Genomic DNA, 19,662 nt, shown 5'->3' with positions numbered 1-19,662 from the left:
TTTAACGCCTAAATGGCAGTGAATTGAGCAGTGAAACCTGAGAGGCATGGCCTATACACTAAACCGTTTCATTAAGCTAAAGTTGTTTAGGTGACTATAGTGTTCCTTTACGAAAAGTTTAATCACACACAAGGTTTCTCTAGGAGGTAATTAAAGCAGGAGACAAGAAATTCTAAATTAAACACACTATGGAATAAGGGAAGCTAAATTTTAAATCAGTGGAGGGGGAGCACTGTGTGCGCCTCAACTAGGGGAAGTGTGGCTATGGCTGCATAAAGAAAGTTATTTATATCCTAAATAGCAGATAATTGACCAGTGAGAATATACACCAAAACCACTTCAACTAAACTAAAACTGTTTTGTTGCTTAGAGTGTCCCTTTAAAGGGTTAATGTGATTAAATCTTCAGAAATTTAGAAGCTTAAAGTCGAGTTGGTATTACTCTAGAAAACAGACATTTAAGCCTACTTATACTAAATATTAAAAATCATTTTTAAAAAAATAAAAAAAATTGTTCAACCAACATTTGCTTGCTTTTTACCAGACTCTAAGCCTTTGGATTGTCATTATGATACAGTCAATTAATTTTTCAACAAACCGCAAGTAATATCAAAACAAGTCCGATGTTTTCAAAGCTCCATAAGTGACGTATAACATACTGGTTATACAAGAGGCTGGTATTTCTTTTTTAAACTTTAAACAAACACTTTTTAAACAAATTATCTCTTTTTTTTTTTCTCCTAACCTGTAGACAATATTGGAATTGCAAAATTTCATTAAAGCAGCTTCTCACTACTCACCATGGACTTATCCTCATTAGTGGGATTGGAAAACAAGTAAAGATAACAGTGACAAGAAGGAAAGATTTTCTTCCATATACGTCTGATAATGCGCCTATTAGAGGAGCACTCATAAACGATAAAAAGCCCTGCAGAGTAAAGATGAAAAAATTAGCACTCACATACAGCTAAACGATTACATGTCAACTGTAAATTTGTAATTTATAAAAAAAATAGTCCGTTCGAGTGAATACAAAACGATGCATAATATATTAGTAGAATTAGCATTTCTAATGAGTTTTAACAGATATTCATTCATGTTCCACATATTGTCTTTCAAGTTAGAAAATAAAAATGTAAGAGGCTGCTGTAAAATTATTTATGCTGAGTACATCAATTCTGCTTGCACAATGTGCACCATGGATATACAAGCTTCAGCCCTCCAGCTGCCGGGTAAAAAAAAGTGATCAGGCAGAAAGCACACAGTCATTTGAGGATGGCCACAATTTAAAAACAGCTGCAGTGCTGGAAATTGTCCATCGCTTGCGTGCATCATGTATACCCAACAATGTGTGACAAGCTTTGCTGGCCAGATGGAATTACGACATTAAATCCTCTCACAGCAAGGGAAAGTCTGTTCATAAGAGAAATTGTGTTTTCAAACTACTCATAAATGAAAAAGGCTAAAATAAATAGATTAATGTAAAAAGTGATCGTTAAAACGAAAGAATACCACCGAAAGACCCCCCCACCACCACAAAAAAATAAAAAATAAATTAAAAAAAACTAAATTTATAAAGCTTTTTGTGGCCATTATCAAAGTGGATAATTAAAAGAATATGAAAAAATAAACAATCAATTAGGATAAAAGAGTATAATTTCATTTTGGATCTAAGTGTATCAAAAACACTCCACACAGCTCAATGAAGATATGAACTTTTATGCTAGTCAACAGTATACCAATGTCATTATTTAAACTGACCACATACTTATCCACAAATAAGCATAATTGGTGTGTGCTTAAAGGTTGTGGTCATGGTGCTAGGAGTATGTAAGTGCAGCACTTCTGCTTTAAACACTGCACATACAGACATATTTGCAATGCACTTTTTCACATGCTCCACCTCTGTTCCGATCATCTGAATATCAATTCTGTTCAGGCGCACTGCCAGTAAGGGTAGAAGCTGGTGACAGATGTTATCGGCTTCTACTCTAGCTGGCCTTGCGCCTGCAAGGGGAAGCTTTAAAGTCCCTTGCCTCCCACATGACCCCTGTCTAGTTTTAGGCCATTTTTCTAAAATGGATGTTTAAATCCTACCCTGTGTCTACTTCCCACTAACTGCTTGCCCTTTTTCAGATATATGTGCTCTGAGCCAGAGAAAACTATCCAATTAAATGCTTCTCTATGAGAGGCATTTAACTGAACATCACAACGGAGACAGTGAGGTTAGTAAGGGGTGTGAAAGCCAGCATGGGGAGCTTTACTCAACATCAGGTTCCAGATAAGTTTGTTCTTGGTTTACAGGTTTATAAGTGGTGGGGACCTAATTGCTAATGCTTAACAGGGCATTGTAAATTTATGTAAAAACGAGGAGTAAACCTATTTTTGGAAGAAGAAAAAAAACACAACAAAGTCACTTTTATGTTGTTTTTAGTATAGCACCATTAGAAAAAAAATATATTATTCTCAAACCAATATCTAATATTTTCACTATGCTTAAAGGAACACTATAGTCACCACAACAGCTACAGGTTATTGTATTTATTCTGGTGAAAATAATCATTCCCTTCAGGCTTCAGTGCAGCATTGCAGTTCAGCATCTTCACGCTCTGCATGGAGACGCTGAATTTTCCTCATAGAGATGCATTGATTCAATACATCTCTATGAGGTAGTGCTGATTGGTCAAGCCGGCGTTTAGCCCAGCCACTGTCTCGTCTTCTTGGCGATTCCAGCCAATCCAGTGCCAATTGGCTAAAAATAATAAATTCTGAGGTCAGCAAGAAGGCGGATAGGGGGCATGGCCAGCGATGGTGGACCAGCACAGCGCTGGAAGACAAATACATTTTATTACCTTTTAAGTGGGCTAAGGGAAGGCAAGCCACCTAATTAGTGGTTTTACATTAATACATATTAATATACAGTTTAATGCATATGTACTACGTGAACTGTTTTGGGAGTATAATTTGAGCACAAGGAATAAACATCATTACTAAACATTTGAAATAAATGCTAAAATATTAAGTGAATAAAAAGTTAAAATTAGGAATATAATTGAGGGAAATCAATTTATATTTGCGCTAACTACATGCTTTCAGATCACCATGATGGGGTATTTTTGCTGCAGACAATAGAAATAGGTGTGTGCAGCCTAAAGTCTCTACAGCTGTATCAGATTTTATATCCAAATCCCACTTGCACATATTTCTTCAAAGAAAGGGCTTGCAAACAATCCAATGTGGAAAACTGGGGTGAGAGCCAAGTTGTGATTCATCGGTTTCAGAATGGGTGTAGAAAATGGGTTTTGTTGTATTTAACTAGATTTACTTTTTCCCCATTTGAGTTCAATTAGTTGTGCAAAAAGACTGATGTACGTATAGGTTAAATTCAATACTAAAACTTTAAAATCTGAAAGATTTGTGTAACAAATTCAGGTAGACCCTAGTTCTTGGAGTTTTAAAGTGGCTCAGCCACCATAAATAAACTAAAAATAATTTAATCTGCTTCTATATAAGCACCTTGTTTCTGTGTAAGGGGTGTTTTTACTTGTATGTATGGAGGTCATGTTGACAAAACTTGTCTAAAGGTGGATCCCTGATTAAAACAAAACCTAACCTTTGACTATATAACCCAAGATATTCAAAATGGATTATGTCCAGCCTTTTTAGAAGTCACTTGATAACAAACCCTGGCCAAAGTCAACATTTATATTTGTGTTTTTTGACATTTTTCACACAAAACAGCACTTTCACTGATGATATAATCAAATTTGAAAACACTATTTTGTGTCCAGCAAAGCCTTCCCAAGTACAATACTACCCCCCCCCCCCCCCCCCATGTAGGTTTTATTTTGATAACTATACACTATTTAACCTCATAATACGCTAAATTGTTAGATGTGTTGGTGGGGGAGTGTCAAATGCTTATTTGTGCACCTGCTCAGCATTGTCAGTCTTCCAGTACTGCTTTGGAATCCACTTTCTTTTTTCTCGATTCAAGTTCTCTATCATCATTCACAATAACAGTAAAGAAAAATTATTATTTTATCTGCCCTCCACTATTCTTTCCACCTGCCACACTGATATTTAATTTCCTGAAAAATAAACGGACATTTTGTTGTATGCAAATCACATGGCCCGGAAGGACCAAATTGGCTGCTGGGGGACTGCCTGGATTTATCAAGTTAAGTACCCAGTGTCGCAGGGGCTGCAGACAGTACATTGCAGTTTGCTTCATATGGTTCTGTGTAGCTCCAAACTGGTCACCTGTCCACAGCCGAAAGCGCCTTCAATGGCATCATGAGCATCAGAACCGGACCATGGAGCAATGAAAGTTTGGTCTGACGAACCAGGTTTTTTTTTTAGATCATGTGGATGCGTGTGCATTGTTTTCCTGGAGATGAGAAGGCAGCAGGATGCACTATGGGAAAAGAGCAGGCCGCATGAGGAATTTCTCTGAGCAATGTTCTATCGGGAAACCTTGGGTCCTGGTATTCATACGGATATTGCTTTGACCCGTACCACCTATCGAGAGATTGTTGCGGACCATGTGCACCTCAGAACAGTGGCCTCTTTCAGTAGGATAATGCATCCTGCAACACTGGAAAAATTATTCAGGAACGGTTTTGCCTTGGCCTCCACATTCCCCATATCTCAATTCAATTGGGCATCTGTGGGATATGCTGGGTCAACAAATCTGATCCATGGAGGCTCAACCTCACAACCTGCAGGACTTAAGGATCTGCTGCTAATATCGTAATGCCATATACCACAGGACACGATCAGAGGTCTTGTGTAGTCCATACCTAGGCACATCAGAGCTGTTTTGTCAGCACAAGGGGGACCTAGATGTAAAATCCAGACACACCAATTACACTTGCCTCAGTATTGGCAATACCAAACTAAATATTACATCCTACTGTAGAAAGCTGTATTGGTGCAATTTACATACATAGTGTACTAATTATACATATCGTTGGTTGTGTGCCATTTCTTTTGTCCTTAATCCTCTTCCTCACTTTATTCTGTACCCTTTTCCAAATTATTAAAATAAATAAAATACAACAACAACAAAAAAAGCAAAAGCAAATCAGAAAGCACCCTGTATAAGGTGGACTTATACATAATGCAACTTCCAAATGAAACAAATAACTAACCAGAGCCACTGCTCAAAAGGAATCAGCAGATAGGATTAACCTTTGTCTTGCTAGCCACAAGGAATCCTTTGATCCAGCTCATGCTCCCAGTTATTAAACGGGAAATTCATTTTTTTTTTAAAAGGGTTGTAGGAACAAAGTAGCTTATGGCTTTATGGCTGGTGCACTCTTATCCACAGGCCTGGCTGTCACCTGCACTTAATGTTTGGCATTGCTGGTCCAGTAAAAGCAACCAAAACAAGTTATACAATATACACATCTGAACTCAGTGTGCAAATAAGATTGAATATTTGCTTACATTTCATGCTAGTTATTATCAATTTAAATTATACACAAAGATGTCAATATTTAGGTTTGATTTTGAATATAATTACCATTTATTATTAACGAGCTTAAAGGGGCACTGTAGGCACCCAAACCAATTCAGCTCATTAAAGTAGTCTGGGTGCTGTGTCCCTTTTGCACTTAGTGCTGCAATGTTAAACATTGCAGTTACATTGCAGCTCTACGTCTGCCCTCTGTGGCTGACTAACAGACAGCCTCTAGAGGGCTTCCGGAATCTAAACAGATTTTTGGTCCATTATCCGACGCTGGACGTCCTCACGGACCTACAGTGTCAGATTTTCCTCATAAGAAAGCATTGAATAATACATTCCCATGTGGAGGTCTAAGACACACACGGATATTTCACATTAGGTCTCCCTGTTGGCAGAGGAGGAGCGTGGGCGGAGCCTAACCCAGCGCCGAGCTACATTGGCGCTGGATTCAGGTAAGTGGCTGAAGGGGTTTAACCCCTTCAGCCTAGCGGGGAGGGGGACCCGAGGGAGCCTATAGTGCCAGGAAAACGGGTTTGTTTTCTTGGTGCTATAGGACCCCTTTAAGCAAATATTGAGCTACTATGGGGAGTCTGGTTAACAGAGGAGAGAAAAAAAAGACTTACAAGGTTATTCAGAAAAGTGTGATGTGTCAGGAATTTGATGTGAATTGCAAACTGGAAAAATTCTTAGAGTCAGGTGTTTTCAGTTTAGCTACTCTGGTCTACAATCTGAAATTCCTTCTGAATCCAAACAATTCCTTCTTTTAGAATACTCCATAGGTATATTGCTTTTATACTTAAAATTCAATCACTTAAATTTTAAATCTGTATATTTGCGTTGAGCTCAAATTAGCTTAGTCAGTTTTAATAATTTCTTTTTATATATTTGGATGCTAAAGAACACTCCAAACTCCTTAAGCATTTCTGCTTACTGAAGTGCTTCATGAGTTAACAAAGTATCCCCTTTGTTTTAATCTTCTTTAAATACCAAGTTCAAGAGAAACCATCACTTTTCTAGTTACACTCTTTTGGCTGTCAGGGTTAATGATCGATCAATATTGCTTTTCAAAGCCAATGCCAATAAAGATTTTTGGTCGCCTTTCAGGCTGATTGCCAGTAACTTTTGCCGATATTGTGTACATTTAAAGTTTTGAAAAAGCCACACAAGTTCTACACAAATCTGGCATTACTGAACATGCTGACAGAAATCACACTCCTAGCACTCTCAGGCAGCCTGTACATGCTTGAATCAGTGAGATCCCAACATGTACAGTGCTTTAATTGATAAGAGTGTTTTGCTGTCAGAAATCAACCTCTAACTACTGCCAGACAATCCATGCAGGGAGTGATGACATGAGGTTGCGCAACGTGGCTGGCGGCTGGATGAGGAAGACAGCATGCTGTGACTGGAGGAGGTAAAGTACCTTATGGTATGGGCAGTATCTGGAATTTTTCCAATCGAGTCAGATTATTAGAAAAATGAAGCATGTCGGCTCTAATGATCAGCCAAATCAACAATCGGTTATTCCCTAGTCAGAGCCATAGGTTGCTTCTCCCTAGGTACTTGCAGTGCTTCTCATTGGTAAGGTAGGGATTGTATGCTTCTCTATTTATGCAGCAAACCCACTATTTGTTGGTATTGCTAATGCTCATGTTCCACTTCCGCACAGGCCATATCAATTTCATGTATACTTGGATGGTATTGACTGGCTTGATGTGTCAGCGGACTGGACCATACAGACAATCAAAAAGATTCCAGTGAGTCAGAGCATTGCCCAGTGTGCCACTCAAAGTTTGCTCAAGAACCTGGAAACAGATTCTGCAGCCCAAGAACATTGCTATGTCGTGGTTATGGTGCTTACACCATAACTTGCACTCCATCAAGAGCATCACATATCATGTGCTCTCATGTGACATATATAGCAACAAAGAAAATATAATTTATATATATATTGCCAAACTGCTCAGATCTTCACCTTAAGAGAATATTAATAATAATAATAATAATATATTCAACATTTCAAATGGGACAGTGGCTGCGCTGTAAAAAATAAAAAACCTTAGAAGGAAATGTTATGACTTTCTTTAACGTACCACTTAAAAATAAATAAAATTTGTATTCCCATTGTCTGCTATTCCCTTACAATATTGAGGTTTTTCTGCATTAAGGTATGTTAAAGTGAGAAAATATATTTACATTAAGATTCTGTGTGTGTAATTAAAAATGTAAATAAATAACTAGTGTTATTTTTTGCAATGTATGCAAAGTATTATCAATGAGCAAATTACTGCTAAACTTCAGAACTCAAATGTAATACTAAGTAATAACAAAGGCTCTGTGTTACCGATTTATGTGTGTAAAGGGTTAACTTGTTTCAGCACAGAGTTTTCCAGAATCTTGCACGGTTGTCGTTGCCAAAAATCCTGTAGCAGATGTTCTGGATTTATGCTTTAGCTATAACAACTGCTTTATAAATGATACCATCAAAATTCATTACCGATGACCTCCTTAAACATTTTCATTATATTTGTATATAAAATCTTAAGATAGAATAGCACGCTTGCTGGTGCACACAAACAATATTATAATTATTATAAAATTAATGCTTATATTGTGCTTATATGAATTAAATAATCAACAGTTTGGATTGTTGCTATGTTAGGATTGTAGTGAGCACTGTGAATGTTATAAGCTTTATGTGAATACTGTATGTGATGTTGATGCTATGGGTGCTGTGTGTCATATGGATGAGAAGTATGTGCAGTATAGCTTATAAATATTCCTACCCCAAACACTACTAGCCTATTATTGCTGTCCAGGTTTGGACAAATTCCCACTTAATAATGTGTAAGCTTTAATTTCCACATTCAAGTGCAGAGGGGGCAGGAAAAAGGTAGCAAGGAATGCATTGATTTTGTGAAACGACATTCTGACAGAAAACTGGTGCAATGGTGCCAAGAGCAACATATCACCATGTTGTTGCAGTTAGGAATACAAAATGTATTCCTGACACTATGCCTCTCCAGTCCCCTGACGTCCATAGAAGAGTTTAAAAAAAACAACCTTAATACAGTTACCTGATTTCAGTGCTGAAGTCTCTCCGCTCTGGATCCAGGAAATGAGCTGTGAGCGCATTAGGCCTTCGCCATAGGAAAGCACTGACTGATTTCCAATGGAGTTTTGCAAGACGCTGGACGTTCTCATGCACAGGACGTCCAGCGTCGTTTCACCAAGTTAAACTCTGTGAAACTGCAGGAAGTGTCACTACAGTCTGCCTAGAAGATTGCAAAGTTATGGGGACAGGGACCATGCACCCAGACCACTTCAATGAGATAGAGTGGTTTGGGTGCCTATAGTGTCCCTTTAATGCACTGTCGGTAAAGAAACATATTTGTAATAGATTTGTGTGTGTAAAATTATGTCAGGATTATTGTCAGGAAGTCAAAGAAAATTAAAATTTTAGGCCAAAGTCAGCTTATTTTCAGTTATGCTATTTTAGCCTAAAGTTTGCAAATTTCTGATAGTTTACATTTTTATGATTAATCCTGTGCCTTTGGACATTATGTGAAACATTGTGTGTGATACATAAGTATGGTTGTGTATATACCTGTAATGTACTCAAAAGAGTATAACGTTAAGACTAGATGTTAAAATGTATATTGTAAACATTTTAGCTGCCTTGAGATAAAGCCTCCCGGTTGAAGAAGAAGCCTGTCCTGTTAAGTCTAGATTTAGTCAGCCTAGAGGCAGATTTGTCACTAATTCTATTGTCCCTTGAGATCGTACAAAGCAGCCTTGTTAGCAATAACAAGCATATAAGTGATCAAAAGCTGGAACATGTGATATATCTTTCAAAGGATAAATATACTTGCTGCTTTATCACCTCTGACAGCATGAGAAACCACCAAAACCACAAAGTCTTTTTCTTACACAGGCATGCATGTAGTTCCTGCTGCTTTCCTGTGTTTGCATCAAACGTTTTAAAGGTTTAAAGGGACACGCATTACTTGACAATTGATTTTTTTAAACCAGCAGGCACACAAATATACAAATTAAAGCAAGAAAAACTTTGAAATATATTAAATGTTTATAAACGTACTACTATAAACAGAGTGCATTGTTGGGCACGTCTCTCATATAAGGTCGTTTGTCAAGCTCCCTACTCAGTTTAACCACCCATCCCAGTTTCAGATCAGTCCACTAGTGACATAAATAGGGCATCTTTGTGCAGCAGGAGGAGAAAAAAAACCTGCACCTGAATTAATGAGACTGATCAGACTCTCTCTCTCTCTCTCTCTCTCTCTCTTCTCCCACTGTGAGAGAGACGTTGAAAGGCAAAAAGACCTTTTAACTGCACATATGGATATCTGGCAGCCATGCCCAATGCACTTTTCCTAGAACAGAATACTGTTTAGATTAGTGTATGGAAAGCATAAGAAAGAAGAAGCAGGTAAGTTTAAAATAAAAAACATTTACATGCTTTTTTTCCAGTCTGCAGAGTTAGGAAAATCTCATTTAAAGCTAAAGATTTTGAATATGAGAGTTGTCTCCAAGTGATGTATGTACCTTTAACTATGTGAAGACCTCTATTCCGTTCAGTAAAATCTCTTTACCGAGATGCACCCCATATCTGCCAAGACTTTGCTCAATTTGAGCATCCAAACATCTGGATTTGTAGATCACCCCTCAGAGACTTGTGCGGGCTTTGGTTGGATATGCTTTGCTTCTGACCAAGCGAGAGTTAAATACATATGCCACCATTCAGCAAGAATAAGCTAGAGTGAATCCTGCAATAAGGTATTCACTTATATGAATGCATGGCAATACACACAGTGGCTAATAGAGGCTAGCTATTATAGCATTAAAAAGGGAGGGGGAGACAGTTTGCCTTTAAGGGAGTAAATCACTTGGTAGATACTGTGTTAAGCAGTCATAGTGAAGTGAAAGCAGTCATCTTAAAATCTCTCTAAGCACCATAACCACTAGAGCCCACTGTAGTGACTATGGTGCCGTCCCCTGCTATTGTGCTAAGACGTTCGAGTGTACAGTGACAAAACATAGCATCCCTCCCCCAATCTGATCACTTGAAAATCACTGCCCGATTAAAGTATTTCACCCTACAATCTTCCTTATTTAAAACTAGGACAGACAAACGAACAACAAACTTTGTTAAATTCGTATACCTTTACTCCTTGAATAAGACCATTCATTAGAAATGTATGTTGAGGAAATGTTTCATGTAGCACCTAAAAAAAAGAAGAGATACAATTGAAAAATAAAGGAAAATAAAACTAAATATCCATAAAACAAGTAGTAGCTCTGCAGCCTCACCTACAAAGAGAGAAGTTTATTTTTTTTTTCCACAAAGTAGAGGTCAAGATATTAAACATATAAATAAACAAAGCAGAATGACTTTCTATGAATAAAGTAAATAAATAATATTAAAAAAAAACACAAAGTGACAAAGCTGAACAACGGTACTATCAAAACCATGAGAGAAAATGAAAGGGTAAAAAGAATTAATAAATAATTGTTATATTCGGTTAACCGACTTTCATGTACTGACCCCTGTTTTGGAACACCCTCTCTTGGATTTGTCAGTGCAGTGGGATAAATAGAGAGGTGATGCCTGTGCATCTTGCTCAGCAAAGCAAAAATATATTTCAGTTGAAAGTACTATATTGAAAATATATTTACACATGTAAAAAATTATGGGGGAAAAGGAAAGGGTTAAATTACACTATTGTAAGTGAAAGACTGTTTATATTAATTTCACTAAATACTTTGTCTTTATCAAGGGTATAATCGCAGAAATTGGGTAGAAAACAGCATGCAATAGTGCATTAAGAGTACGAAAAAAATGTCTTGGTTAAATATAACGCAGATACTAGAAGAATGAGTAAAGGATAATATGAAAGGCGCCTTGCCCTTGGTTGCTTTATTCACGTGTAAAGCACATTATATATTGGTGATATGTTATTGTAAAATGTCTTATGACTGCTGACTAACATTGTTGAGAAAATGGAGAGGGGCAAGATTACATAGTATACAAACTACCCAAGGCTTTTTCCATGGGACACATATTTTGCTATACAGAACAGGAATTAGAATTCAGAAAAGAAAAAGCTGTTTAACATAACACTTCCCCAAACTATTTATTCCGCTCTTCTTGATAAACATGGACATACCAATTTTTATAGCCTCATACACCATTAAATCTATGTATTTCAACTTTTAATTCTTATTAAAAGGAACACTCTGGGCACCAGAACAACTTCAAAGCTAAGCTGTTCTGGTGACAGAAGGTCCCTGGCACTTTCTTACCTGAAGGGGTTAAACCATGGTGGTCTCCAGTGCTGGATCTCCCATTCCCCAGCAGCATCCATCTTTTTCAACTAACTTTCAGGAAGCAAAAAATGCTTTTAAAGCAGGGGCGATGCTAATTGGTCTAGAGTGGTCAGCTGATGCTCTAAGCCAAAAGTAGCACCCCAATGCATAAAAAAAGGGTATGTAACATTTTAAAACTTGCCACACATATATTTGTCAATTTTTGGTATGTGAAAATGTACTTTCAATGTCCGACAGTAACACTGAAAAGGAATTGGGGGTTCTTAAGGTCTTTCCACTGGAGTTACATAAAGGCTACATTTTGATATGAATATCAAATTGAAAAATAAAAAATAAAAATTGTACTTATTCTTGTGAACAAGATACAAAATAGCAAGCATGCCCAATTCTACAGATGCAGCTAAAAACACGCCTTTTTGAAATGGCTGCTGTTTAATGGTATAGGAATCACAGAGCATCACTCCATACGTAATGCAGAATTATAAGGCTTATAATACAACTAAAATAAGCTCCCCTAGAACTGCAGGGAAAAAAAATGGGGTTCAAAAACAAATTCTTGTAATCATCATACTTACAACAAGCATGGGAGTAGTCAGTAGGCCCCAGGCAAAGAATTCTAGGAAAATAACAACCACAGCATGATACACAGTTGGCTTTCCGATGCCTTGATGCTAAAAGAGAGAAGAAGAATATATTAGCTTTTTATGACATAACTGTACACTTCGACTGACTTGGTTGATTTATAAAAGGGTGATTGATTAAAAGGTTAAAAATAAACATTTAATGGCATTCTAAGAGTCTTCATTACTATGGAGATGACAGACACTTGATAAGCAAACCGCTGTCTCCCTAGCAGTTTTATCAGCTTTATCAAAGCATATTATTCTTACATAAAATAAGTATTTTATTGAGGATGAAGCATGATTTATCACACTGTCACAACAATGTCAAACTGTAACACATTCTGTAGCGTAAATATGTCATAAAACGAGAACAACATTAAGGCATATAATACGGACTTTATTCAAGGAAGCTTTCTATACATTAGCTTTGGATCAAAGGTTGTAATTAAGCTACATGACAGATTTGTTTTAAGCCTTAGTCTGGAAACATTAAAGGGACACTCCATGCACTATAAATTGCACTCATTGTATATGTTATGGTACAAGGAGGTGTCCTGCCTGCTTCCACACAGTTGCTTATAAAGTGTAGCAATTTGCTAACTACTATGATGGAATAGTAAAATGTTAAATAACCAACTACCTCTGCCCTTTTATTATGGTGCAAAGAACTCCCTTGTTCATTGTCTGCTGTCATGCTAATTACAGTAGAAGAGCAAATTCCATTTTTAGCCCACCTATTCACACAATTTGAGGTGTCCAAAGGACAAACTATGGTTCCAAATTGACACAATTTCTTGCACAGCATATGCATACTGTATAATGCCTGACTAACTTGCACAGGCTCACTGCATACATAAGTGCTCGAGCATTCTACCATTTCCCACAACTTATATTTGTCAGATTTGGTAAAATGTTTTCATGTAATATAAGCCACCTCCTTTTCTTGGATTGTATTCAGATTCTGGCACTTCATTTGCCAGAAGACCACGTTAGAGTTGATGCACAAGAATACAACACAGATTTACGGAGGATCCGAGACCCTCAATAGATAATGTCTGGTGTAGGTCTTATTCCCCTGGCCGTCGCTAGTGAGGGCTGGGGGAATGGACAAAAACAAGACAAGGGTAGCTCTGCATTTTGTCAAGTGGAGAAAAAACACATAAGGCACAGTACTCCCCACTTTGCCTTACGTATAGTAGGCGATAAAAAGAAGAGGAATAGATCATGAGTGAGGAAGAGAAGAGGAACAGATTGAAGCAAAGTAAATCCGGTATGTGTGCAGAAACCCTATACCTAAAAAGAAAACTTGTCTTTTGTAGTTTTCAAATTTGGTCTTTGTTTTTTTTTTTATAAATACTTGAACACTATTACTCTGTGATGTTGCAAAACAAAGTAGATGTGATTACCAACACACAGTAAGTTTCCGATTACGTGATTTCACTTCATATTCTGTCAATTTCAATACATATATGAATTCTATATCTAAAGCATATGCCATTCTAAAAAAGTGCAACAAAAGAGAACAAAAGACATATCTGGTCTATCAAAACAGCTTAAAATATTTTTTTTAATATTTAAACCATGAACCACATTTAAAATCATGAGCTGCATACAATAACACTAGTTTAAAGGGGAAATGTAACTTCTCAGGGAATTACACCACTAAATAAACACAGAAAGCCACCTGTAACTTGAGTAAAAATTTTATTCACGTGAGGCTCTGTTTTCTTTTAAAACTTGTGTTAAAATTGAACAAATGACATCACAATTCAGTTCGGTCCAGGCACACAGGAAATGAAGAAGAGAAATAGAAACAGTTGTATTTCTTCTCTTCTCTGCAAGATCTCTATGCTGAATTAGAAGGCGCAAATGACAGATCTTACAACAATGATGGAAAAATTACTACAGGGCACCAAGTTATAGGACAGCGAATACGCTAGAATAATATTAGAAGTCTTGAGAAGTGACAGTTCTCTAATACAGAACAATGTTCCCACTCCTCTCCCATCCCCTCCTCCTCTCCCTCCTCCCCTCCTTTTTCCAACAGGAAGGATATTTCCAGCAAAGTACTAAAACAGTCAACCTTACACCAATACAGTTAAGTCTGGAAATATTTGTACACTGACATAATTTTCATAATTTTGGCTCTGTACACCACCACAATAGATTTGAAATGAAACGACTGAAGTTCATACTTTCAGCTTTAATTCAAGAGGTTGAACAAAAATATAGTATGAAACATTTAGGAATCACAACCATTTTCATACACAGTCTCATATTCCAGGGGCTCAAATATAATTAGACAAATTAACACAATCATATCCATATCTCTGATGGATTTTTTTTTATTGTTTTACAGCCCAAGGATGGCCTGTTTCATTTGAATTGAGAGCTCCTTGGACCGCATGTTGTGGGTTCACAGCAACAGCTTCCAAATGCCACACCTGGAATCAACTCCAACCTGCTTAATTGATGAAGAAATAACAAAGAACTAGCCCACACCAGTCCATGCTTTTGAGTCAATCATCCAATTACTTTTGGTGCCTTGAAAAAGAAGAGGCTATATATTAAAGAGCTGTAATTCCTAAACCCTTCTTCCAATTTGCATGTGCCTACCCTTAAATTTAAGCTGAGAGACTGCACGTTAAGCCCATATTCACCATTTAATTGTAACTGGAATTTATTTGGTAAACTGCTTAAATAAAGCTTGTGTCAGTGTCCAAATATTTCTGGACCTAAATGTGAGCACCCCATAGAAGAGGGTGGGGGAGAGCTGGAGCCTTTCTGTCCAGGTGTTTTCTCTGCCTTCAATATAGAATGGAATGAATTTACACAAAAGATTCTAAAACATTTTGCTCATATTCTTTTTTAAAAATCTATTCATACCAACATTCAGTACAAATTCTAAATGAATAAACTCACAAAAGAAAAGTAGAAGGCAGCCACTGTATCGTTAAAATGTTGCTACAAAATCTCCACACCTATGACGTGGTTTGTTGCTAAGCAGCAGCTTCTGACCTATAAAACGGTGTCAGGCTGTATCAACAAAACAGCGTTGAGTCAACATAGATGATGCTGCAGAGATATATTCATGTCACCTATTGCTCGCTTTGACGATAGGTTAAGAACTTAAAATAAATAACATGAGCATAATATTGCCTCATGAATAAGACAATCAGACTAAAAGTGCCAGGATAGGCAATTACAGCCCAAGAATGAAGCATGACATAAGAAAACTGCCAGAGCACCATATTTATGTGAAATGCTTATTAATTCTACTTACAGAAATTATGTGAAAACCCATGTGCATCCAATAAAAACACCATGTTTCCTTCAAGGAGCACCCTAAGAGCCATAAACACATCAGCCTAGTGCCCCAGTGTAAGCAGTCAAAACCACTTCAAAGGTCTGTCAACTTCCATGGGGACCACTGGGCACTAGTCTTCTCCTTCTCTGGAGAAGCTGTCAGTAAAGAGAATTTGCAAGGTGGCTCACTGGTCGAGAGCATTAGCTGAGCGCTATCAGCCAATGAACTCCTCCTCCCTGCCCAGTGCAGAATCCAACATGTTGCAGAGGAGGAGATCCATTTCCGGCAGACTCCTGGTAAGCTGTTAAACCATGCTTTTTAAGAAACACTATAAGCATCTAGACCACTTCATCTTAATAATGTGGTCAGGATGCCATGTTAGTCCCTGTTTTCACCCTGCCGCTGAAAACATGGCAATTATCCAGCAATGGTAACGTTTTCTTCACAGGGTTACTCTGACTCTAGAGTCAGTCAATAGGACTAGAGGTGCTCCTGAGAAATAGAGTAAAAACTCTGCTATTTCAGCCAGATACCATCTGATTGGTGCTGCCTCTCAATGCTTGCCCATGCAGAGTGTGGATGCACTGAACAGCAGTGCTGCACACTGTGCAGCATTGCCCCAGGAAGCACCTCCAGTGGCCATCAGAGGAGTTGCCACTGGAGGGGTGCCTAGGGGGAAATGTATATACAGCCTATTCTTCTTTTTCTCTTTTCTTTCTGTTTACATGAAAATGTCTGCAGGGAATGATTATACTCACCAGAACAACTACATTAAAGGAACACTATAGTCACCTAAATTACTTTAGCTAAATAAAGCAGTTTTAGTGTATAGATCATTCCCCTGCAATTTCACTGCTCAATTCACTGTCATTTAGGAGTTAAATCACTTTGTTTCTGTTTATGCAGCCCTAGCCACACCTCCCCTGGCTATGATTGACAGAGCCGGCATGAAAAAAAAAACTGGTTTCACTTTCAAACAGATGTAATTTACCTTAAATAATTGTATCTCGATCTCTAAATTGAACTTTAATCACATACAGGAGGCTCTTGCAGGGTCTAGCAAGCTATTAACATGGCAGGGGAGAAGAAAATCTTAAGTAAACAGAACTTGCTATAAATAAAGCCTAAATAGGGCTCTCTTTACAGGAAGTGTTTATGGAAGGCTGTGCAAGTCACATGCAGGGAGGTGTGACTAGGGTTCATAAACAAAGGGATTTAACTCCTAAATGGCAGAGGATTGAGCAGTGAGGCTGCATGGGGCATATTCTATACACCAAAACTGCTTTATTGAGCTAAAGTTGTTCAGGTGACTATAGTGTCCCTTTAAGCTGCAGTTGTTCTGATGACTATAATGTCCCTTTAAACTTTAATTACTTACATGAAGCTTCTGCAGGGTCTACCAAGCTATTAACAGCAGGAGATAAAAATTCTAAATTACAGTATTTTCAATACAGGAAGTGTAAACATTAGAAGACTCTTTACAGGAAGTGTTTGGAAGTCTGTGTAAGTTACATGCAAGGGGGCTGTAAAAAAAACAAGTGATTTAACTCCTAAATGGCAGAGATGTGAACAGTAAGACTGCAGGTGCATGATTTATACACCAAAACTGCTTCATTAAGCTAAAGTTGTTTTGGTGACAATCGTGTCCCTTTAAACTTAGTGAAGCAGAAGGAGGCAACTCTAGTAGCTGTCTACTTGGTCACGAGAGGCAGTCATAACCCAGCAATGTAAACATGGCAGTTGCTCTGAAACTGCAATGTTTTACATTGCAGGATTAAGGGGACAGTGACTGACTGCATACAGACCATTTCAATGAGATGAAGAGATCTGGGTAACTTTAGTGTCACGGATTCCCCTATCTGACTCCATTGATGGAAGAAATAAATGCCACATTGTTGATCTTTTGCACTAAAGCACCCAGCTGCAGTGCATAACCTATGAGAGGCATTGTTACACTTCTGGAGGTTACACGCCTGATGAAGGCCCTATAGAAAATGCATATAACAAAGAAAAGCTAATACTTCTTCCCAGTGATTCAAACATTGTGCCAAAAAATATGTGCAAGAAGGAGTTACAGGATATTTCATCACACATACTCAGAAATTTTGAAATTTGAAAGAAAAAAACACAAAACCTTACAAACTGGGCTATTCCACTATGTTCCGATATATGACAACACTCATCTAGGTTCCTGATTCTCAATAAAACAAAACTAGCATCCTCTTTAAGGGATGGAAAAAATTGCATAACTCATGGTTTAAATTTAAAAAAATAAATTAAAAAAAACCACGCGCACGTTACACTTTATATTGCAATTAGGTAATGGTATCAATGCAGAGAGGAAGCTGTAACTGCAGATAGGCCAGTAATATTTCTTCAGCCAGCCTGCAGTAAATTAAAAACGCACCACCTTAGCAAGAAAATCAAGATAGGTCCCAGTTATCAACTGGATACAGAGCTTAGTTTTCAACTGTAAACCAGGCTCTCCTGTTCAATGTTATGAGAGTTCATAAAATAAATTATAATAATTTGTTTTTAATACCAATTCCATAAAGTATAAATTGCAAATGCATATAAAATCAAACTATACCAAGTTTTACAATACAAAATGTAATTTAAAAAAAAAGGACAAATAAAATGTATGAACTTGCAGACTCATTTATCAGAATAGCTGCTGGCTGCAGCTGTTATGACTCAAACATCCACTGCAGTCATTAACTACAAGGACACATTCCTTTCATACTAGTTGATATGGAAATATTCTCCAATTCAGCCACGGTCAACATTGAGCTTCTTTAGACTCAATTTTGCAATTAGGTTTTCAATACACATTCTAGTGAATAAACCCTAATGTTGGTCACGGTACCATAGGTGAACACCACAGCTGGTCTATAGGTCTCATCTTCTCATAGGGCAATTAGGTCTCTGCTCCTCCAGCACCTATACTGGTCAATGTATATCTGCTGGTATTAACGGCCAAATATTCAGCCCCAGTTTCGATGCAATTAGCTGTCCAACAGGTAAGCACCGATTAACACTACAAATTTAAAGCACACAGGGATTGACAATATTTTGATGGCGGTTTTCATGTAGTTAAATGTTCATCTTCACCAGTTGAAGATAGAGAAACACAACTTAAATATTTTAGTAAGAAGATGGATCACTTTCTTTCAACACAAATATGCCTCCACTCCCTTCCTTTGTTCTCCCCCAGACTGTTCTATGTTTAGAATTATAAAGACATTTCCTGCACTTCAGTCTGCAGTGACAGTGACTCACATGTCAGTGGGATTGTATGTTCCCATTTTATGGAGGTGTGCAGCAATAGGTTCCTCTAAACAAGTACTTTACGCAACAAATAAACAGATATGCTTCCTCTATTTTTTGTTCTGCTTTAGTAGGAGAGGAGGGATTTGAATTAAACATTGGACAGTTTTCAACAATGGTCAAGAACAAAGGTAAGTCAAGCATTAATTTATGAATCTGAAGTGCTTTTACATCGCAGGGTTAAGGGAACATGGACATTGCACCCAGACCACTTCAATGAGAATTAGAGGTCTGGGTGTCTATAGTGTTCCTTTAAGGCCTCTAGTGGATTCAGTAGGACAGCCATGAGAGGCGTTTGCACAGCACAGACCACATAAAACTCAGGTGATGTGGAAGCCCCAAAAGAAAGCCTGTACTCCATGCTTACCTGTAGGGAATTTTGAATGCACACACAGTACTTGCCACATATATGAACAAGACCATCACGGAGAAGGCCCTGACTCTCCTGTAGTGACACCAAGAAAGAAGAGGTCAGCAGCGACAAATAAATCTCAGTGCTGGAAACAGGTAAGTAAATCTTCATTTTTATGGTTGGGGGGGGGACTTCACAGAGTTTGTTTCTATTAAAAGAATTCTAACATTTTGAAA

General features: G+C 37.7%; 1 protein-coding gene across 1 annotated transcript in view; it reads right to left on the bottom strand.

Annotated features, from left to right (window-relative positions):
* LOC134611266 (hippocampus abundant transcript-like protein 1) overlaps nt 1-19,662 on the bottom strand; it is a 70,690-nt gene that overhangs the window by 35,372 nt on the left and 15,656 nt on the right. The window contains exons 2-4 of the mRNA XM_063454950.1: nt 12,393-12,488; nt 10,653-10,715; nt 800-927 (exon numbers count right to left, since the gene is read on the bottom strand). Of these exons, the coding sequence (XP_063311020.1) occupies nt 800-927; nt 10,653-10,715; nt 12,393-12,488 (287 nt within the window). The remainder of the gene's footprint in view (nt 1-799; nt 928-10,652; nt 10,716-12,392; nt 12,489-19,662) is intronic.

The sequence above is a fragment of the Pelobates fuscus genome, chromosome 5, assembly GCF_036172605.1.
Source record: "Pelobates fuscus isolate aPelFus1 chromosome 5, aPelFus1.pri, whole genome shotgun sequence".
NCBI lineage: Eukaryota > Metazoa > Chordata > Amphibia > Anura > Pelobatidae > Pelobates > Pelobates fuscus.
Note: the sequence above shows the minus strand (reverse complement) of the source record. Positions and strands in the feature narration are given on the sequence as shown.